This window comes from Athene cunicularia, assembly GCF_003259725.1.
Source record: "Athene cunicularia isolate RWA chromosome 13 unlocalized genomic scaffold, athCun1 chr13_part1, whole genome shotgun sequence".
Lineage (NCBI taxonomy): Eukaryota > Metazoa > Chordata > Aves > Strigiformes > Strigidae > Athene > Athene cunicularia.
In genome coordinates, this window is record NW_020799117.1 from 21,183,255 (window position 1) to 21,188,847 (window position 5,593).

The 5,593-nt window shown below is 56.2% G+C and overlaps 1 protein-coding gene across 2 annotated transcripts; it reads right to left on the reverse strand.

Annotated features, from left to right (window-relative positions):
• Positions 1 to 94: 94 nt before the first annotated feature.
• Positions 95 to 5,587, reverse strand: LOC113485177 (histidine--tRNA ligase, cytoplasmic-like). Of its 2 annotated transcripts, none has more exons than XM_026858153.1 (11): positions 5,338 to 5,587; positions 4,772 to 4,867; positions 3,920 to 4,045; positions 3,655 to 3,762; positions 3,382 to 3,480; positions 2,968 to 3,061; positions 2,685 to 2,812; positions 2,342 to 2,584; positions 1,443 to 1,559; positions 1,010 to 1,156; positions 95 to 761 (listed from the first exon to the last, which is right to left on the reverse strand). In XM_026858153.1, exons 2-11 carry the CDS (start codon positions 4,862 to 4,864, stop codon positions 705 to 707), a joined length of 1,212 nt encoding a protein of 403 aa, XP_026713954.1. In that variant the 5' UTR covers positions 4,865 to 4,867; positions 5,338 to 5,587; the 3' UTR covers positions 95 to 704. The 2 variants fall into 2 exon arrangements, with proteins under 2 accessions (XP_026713954.1, XP_026713955.1); XM_026858154.1 differs by having other exon boundaries at positions 4,772 to 4,886.
• Positions 5,588 to 5,593: the final 6 nt, after the last annotated feature.

A 5,593-nucleotide genomic window follows, 5' to 3' on the forward strand; every position in this document is an offset into this window, starting at 1 on the left:
AGTAAGACAGCAGCGAGGCCGCGCCTGCGCACTGCGGCGCCGCAGGCCCTGCGGGGCGCCCGAGAGGAAGGTTTCGTGATTCGTTTCGTTTGGGTTTTTTTAATATATAAAAATAGAGTTCCTCCACGCTCGCCCCTGCCGGACCCTGCCCTCACGGCTGCGGCAGCCCCTTGCGTCCCTCCCCGCGGGCACAGGCTCCCCTGCCAGCAGCCCCGAGCCCGCCAGGCCCAGGCCTGAGGCAAGAGCCTGGCTGCAGACTAGGACTGGCCCTCGCAGCCCCCTCCGAGGGGTGGGGGTGGCCTTCCACTGCCACCCTCTCCCTATATCCTGAACCTGTCACAGATTGCCCCCTCCACTCCGGAGCTCAGCCTGATCCTGCTTGAGCTGCACCACATCCATCTGCCTGTGCCACCACCATGACCACCTACAGTGGATGGAAATGGCTGTACAGTGACAGGTACTGCATTATCAGCAACCCACAAGCTTGACCCATCCTTCCAAGCAGTTAACCAGAAGGTTAACCTGGCAGATTCACTGTCCATAGCCGCTTGCTCCTTGCCCTGTGCTGACACTGCCTTAGCCCAGGCAGCTGAGCCTCAGGCTAGCAAATGGTGAGCAGACTTCAGTGGGAAGTGAGGGGCTAAGGGCACTGGAGGATTCCAGTTGTACAGCAGTTCAGTCAAGCAGCTCTAGCCAGAAGAGTCCTAAGGCTCCAGCCGCCTTCTGATCTCATCAACAAGCTTTTCTCTTGGGATATCAACCTATAAATCAAACATAAAAGAAGAGGTAGCAGCATTGGAAACCTGAGCAGAGCACAGTTCAAACTGTCCCTAAGGACTTGCTGTTGATACCAACGCAGTTTGTGACTTGTTTTCTGGAGCAGTCACCTGACAGATCTGTGCTACAGCTCCCCAGAAGAACAATATCACTGAGAAAAACCCCAAAGCCTTTCAGTAATCTCTAGATTTTGGAATTACTTTTGAAACCTGGTGTAAAATGACATTCTCACCTCCTCTCTTGTTGCGACATCTCGCAGCTTGACAACTCCATCTGTCAGCTCTTGCTCTCCTACAATGGCAGCAAGGGGAATCCCCGTGTCTTCACAATACTGCAGCTGCTTCAGCAGTTTAGGATCCTTCTTGTACATCATCTCTGCCTAGGAGGGAGCGGAAAAGGTGAATCATTAATGCAAAATTTGCTCTGATGTATCTTGGAGTGAAACAGCCAGTACCAAAACCCCAGAGAAAACTATGCCTCACTATTCTTGCAGCAAGCAGTTGCCTATAGTGCTATCAACTGTTCTTCTCTGCTTGCTAGATCCGAGTCAGGTCCAGATCTTGAAGAGACACACAATTAATGGTGTTGGTCTTGCTGTGCTACAGCTCCCTTCAGGCTCTCCCTCCATCACTGGTACTATTGCCAAGCCCAAGTCCTTACTTTACCTTGATCCCTGCATCCCATAGCTCAGAGATGAGCTTCAGTCTTGCAGTGATTAAGTGTTTATGAGGTGTGGCCACGAGCACTTGTGTCTCAGTCGTTCGAACTTTCTCCCCAGAAACCTGCAGGGACAGACACACTTGTGGCAGTGACTGGCTCAAAGGGAATCCGCAGCTTGCAACAGCTCATCTCACCTTACCTTCAGACCTTAACTTAGCTCCTCAAAACAAGTATACTTAAAAGCTAACCATCACTATTCAGGGAATGTTACTGAGCAGGCCTAACTTTCCAGAAGCAAAAAGAGTGCACAGATAAGACAACCTGGGCACGTTTAATGAGTCCCCCCAAAGAATCTGCATTGCAACACGCTACTTAATCATGTGCTGTTGTTCCTGTGGGACCTTGGCCTTCTGCCCTCCTGGAGAGGACCTGGACAGCCTTCCAATGTCTCCTTTGATTCTTCAGGTACAAACACATTTCCTCGGCATTTTTATGAGTTGCAAGCTCAGAACTAAATGCAGAGTGACAAATTTCCTGACAGGCTTTCCCAGGGTCCTCATTACAGAGAGCAAGTGCTACAACAGTTACTGAATTCATCAACTCACAGTCCCCAAGACAGAAATCAGGCAAGAGAAAAAAGCAAAGTGACTGGGGCACAACGTCCAGAGCCAGGACTCATCTCTAACACTTCCTTGGCATCTGCTACAAAACACTGCCCTCAGTTGCCCCTGATAGGCTACAGAAGAGAGCTCTGTCCTCTGCACATGGACATTCAGGCATGAGAGGAGCCACCCCCTCCCCCCAAAATACTTTCCCCTCAAAACACCATGGAGCTGTAGACCTCTGTAATAAATGATAGTTGGCTTCCTAGAACCCTTTCCCATGCACCACTGGCAACACCTACCGCCACTCTCTGCTCTAGGATGGAGAAGATCCGCTCGATCCCAATGCTGACCCCTACACAGGGCACCTTCCGTCCCTTGGGATCAAACATCCCCACCAGCCCGTCGTAGCGACCACCTCCAGCCACGCTCCCCACACTGACGGGCTCGTCCACATGGTCGTTCTCCTGCTGCAGCAGGACAGCCTCGTAGATGACCCCCGTGTAATAGTCCAGCCCCCGCGCCAGGCTCAAGTCGAAAGAGACCTGTAGGACACAAGGGGAGGCCCGTCGCTGGGTGCATTTGGGGGGCCCAGGCTGCCCGGCCATGAAGGCAGCACCCCCTCCTGCCTCTGCCCCTCCTCACCTTCTCCGTGATGCCAAACAGGGTGAGGTACTCAAACAGCAGCTTCATGTCCCCCAGCCCCTCCTTGGCCAGCTTGTTCTGGGACAGCTTTGGGTCCTGGAGAAGCCGCTCAATCAGGTCCAGGCCACCTGTGGAAACGAGCCAGGCCTCGGGTCTGCCACTGCAGCATCCCCCGCCACAGCGGGCCTGGCCAGCCCTGTGTGCTGCCCTGTGCCCCTCCGTCACCGGCCCTCCTGCCTGGCCTGGAGGAGCAAGGCCAAGGGCTCGACCCTGCAGCGCTCACCGTGGAGCTGGACGTACTCCCCAATGCGATCTGCAGCCTCAGGAGAGAGCCCCTTCTCTCCTACCATCTCACTCCTCACTTCTTCCCACGGCATCTGTGAGGGGAGAGAATATCATCCGTTGGTGCAGGACATTCTGTCTCCACCAGCCCATGCACCCACAACACGTGCAGTAAGACAGCAGTCAGCAATCTCACTAATGATCCGCATCTCTCTCGCAGGAATTGTTAACAGAAACTGCTGTGAACGCCAGGCTGTATTCTTAACCATGCTCAAGAGCTCCCTAAACCCTTTACAAACAATAACAACTTAGCTGTTGTGAACCTCTTTCTGATGAGAACAGCTGTGAAGCTGCCCAGCCCAAGATATCTACCCCCTAGGACTGGAAGCAATCTTCCCACAAGCACAATGCTTACCTTGTCCAGCTTGTCCACGGTAGAACAAGTAGTTATGAACTTGCTCTCTGGGATGCCACAGACAGCGAACACACCGTTCAAAATCTGTCGATGACTGACCTGGGGGTGGGATAGGCAGGTTTAGCTCAGGGTAGATCCCCTCACTGCCATTTCTTCTTGCCCAGCGGGTGGGAAGCTGCAGCTATTGGCATTTCCTCATGCCTTTTCACAGCGCCTCTATCCCATAGGAAGGGAAGGCACAGAGGTATGAAAACTGCTTGGCTCTGATCTCACCCTAATGAGGAAGTCCCCGAGCTGCAGGTCACTCAGGATCTCGTGCACAATCTTCAGGCATTCGGCATCAGGAATCATTGGGTCGAACTGGCCAGCGATGTCAAAATCCTGGGGGCAAAAGAAGCGGCAGAGGCTCCTGGCACAGCTGAGGTGCTTCAGTTCCACAAGGCACTCCACACAGGCCTGTGGCAGCTGAAGGCAGTAAAACCCATGCCAGGCCCCCGTGCCCGCCTGCCCGGCACGTGGCAGCCACCACAACACTCACACACTGGTAGAACTCCCTGTAGCGGCCCCTGGTCGTGGCCGGGTTGTCCCGCCTGTACACCTTAGCAACATGGTAGCGCTTCATGTTGGTGATCTTGTTCATCGCCAAATAGCGAGCAAAGGGCACCTGGGGGCTGAGGAGTTAAGGACAGGAACATGGAGATGTCCTGAGCTGCAGAAAGCTGAAGCCCGAAGTGCACTGTCTCCCTTTTGCTTTGGCAGCTGCTCCTCAATCTCCGGGGAGATCAGCCCAGGCTGACGACAAGTATGATAAACCACATTGAGCTCCTCCAACACCAGAACAACTCCATCACCCCCTTCTGAACCACAGCACATCAACACCTTGCAAACACAGACCTTCAATAGGTCATTTTGCCCTCTCATGGTGCAATCAGAGAGAATTCAACAAACAGCACAGACATACAGATGTTGAAGAGGAGAGCTTTTTGGAGATGTGGAGGGGGAGAAAGCCTAGGATGGACACCTGCTTTGTACCTGCAGCAAAGTCTGCTGTTCTCCCAGAACAACTACTGAGGCACTCGAAAGGTGGGACAGGCAGGACAGGAGCACACAGGGGACTGTAACTGGGAAGAAGTAAAACCAGTACAGTAGAGCATACTGGTGCATGTCTACAGCCCATGGACGAAAGGGACTGGCTGTGGGGTGGTTTGAGGTGGGGGCATGCAGACAACAGCCAGACCAACTGGGGTGTCACCGCTCAGCAGGAAAGGGGGTTTCCATCACCCTGATAGGACCTGAAGGCAGGGCAAGGGTGACCCACAAGGCGGAGGTGGCAGCGACCTCGGTGTGCCATTGTCCCCTCCACAACAGCCACAGGGCGAGTGCAGGATACAGTCAGGTCGTAGCGCAGGGCCAGCAGCTCCCCTCCCTGGTCCTGCAGCTCGTAGATGAGCTTCGCACCCTCCCCGTACCTCCCTATCAGCATCTCCTGGGGAGAGACAAGAGGGCTGTCAGGGCAGCAAAGGACCAGAGTGACTCTGGGGAGCAGCGTCCCCCTGGGATGGGGGACAGAGCACAGAGCCCATCCCTCCCCCTCTGTGCCCCACCAGTCAAGCAGAGTGGGGAAGACACAATACACATCCCCCCTCCAGCCCCCTCTGACCTGGGGCAGAAGAGACAGTCCCCATCCCCCCACATAACAGGGACCCAAGAGGGACTATCACGGCTGCCCCCCCTATCATGCCCCACACGGGGGTATCGCCCAGCCCTGCCCTACCCCAAACCTGCCCCTCAGCCCTGGGGAAAGGTGCTCCCCAGCCCCACAGGAGCAGCAGGGGACCCCACAGCCCCCCCAGGGGAGAGACGGCGGTCCCACAGGCCCAGTGGGGGGTCACCCCCCACACCAAGGAGGAGTGGGGGCTCCCGCTGCCCCCCGAGACCCCCCCGCCGCCTCCTCACCCGCAGCTCCAGCACGGGGGTGTCGATGGCGGCCGCCCCGTGCCGCTTGAAGCAGGCCACCACGGCGGCGAGGAGCCGGTCACGGAGCACCACGTGGGCGGGGGAGTGGTCGCGGGTGCCCTGGCCCGGGACGGAGAGCGCTCGTCAGCGCAAGGGCGGAGCGGAGGAACAACACCCGGTAACGGCCGGCACGGCCCCCGCTCCCTGCCCTTACCTTGGGCGTCTTCAGAGCCGGGACATGTCCGCCGCCGCCGCC

What these genes read in the sequence shown, in the direction of transcription:
- LOC113485177 (XM_026858153.1), bottom strand. Translation starts at nt 4,864, where the DNA reads ATGCTGATAGGGAGGTACGGGGAGGGTGCGAAGCTCATCTACGAGCTG. An exon ending in TCCTAGAGCAGAGAGTGGCG is followed by an intron (nt 1,560 to 2,341) that starts GTAGGTGTTGCC and finishes CTGTCCCTGCAG; the next exon opens with GTTTCTGGGGAGAAAGTTCG. An exon ending in TATGGGATGCAGGGATCAAG is followed by an intron (nt 1,157 to 1,442) that starts GTAAAGTAAGGA and finishes GCTCCCTCCTAG; the next exon opens with GCAGAGATGATGTACAAGAA.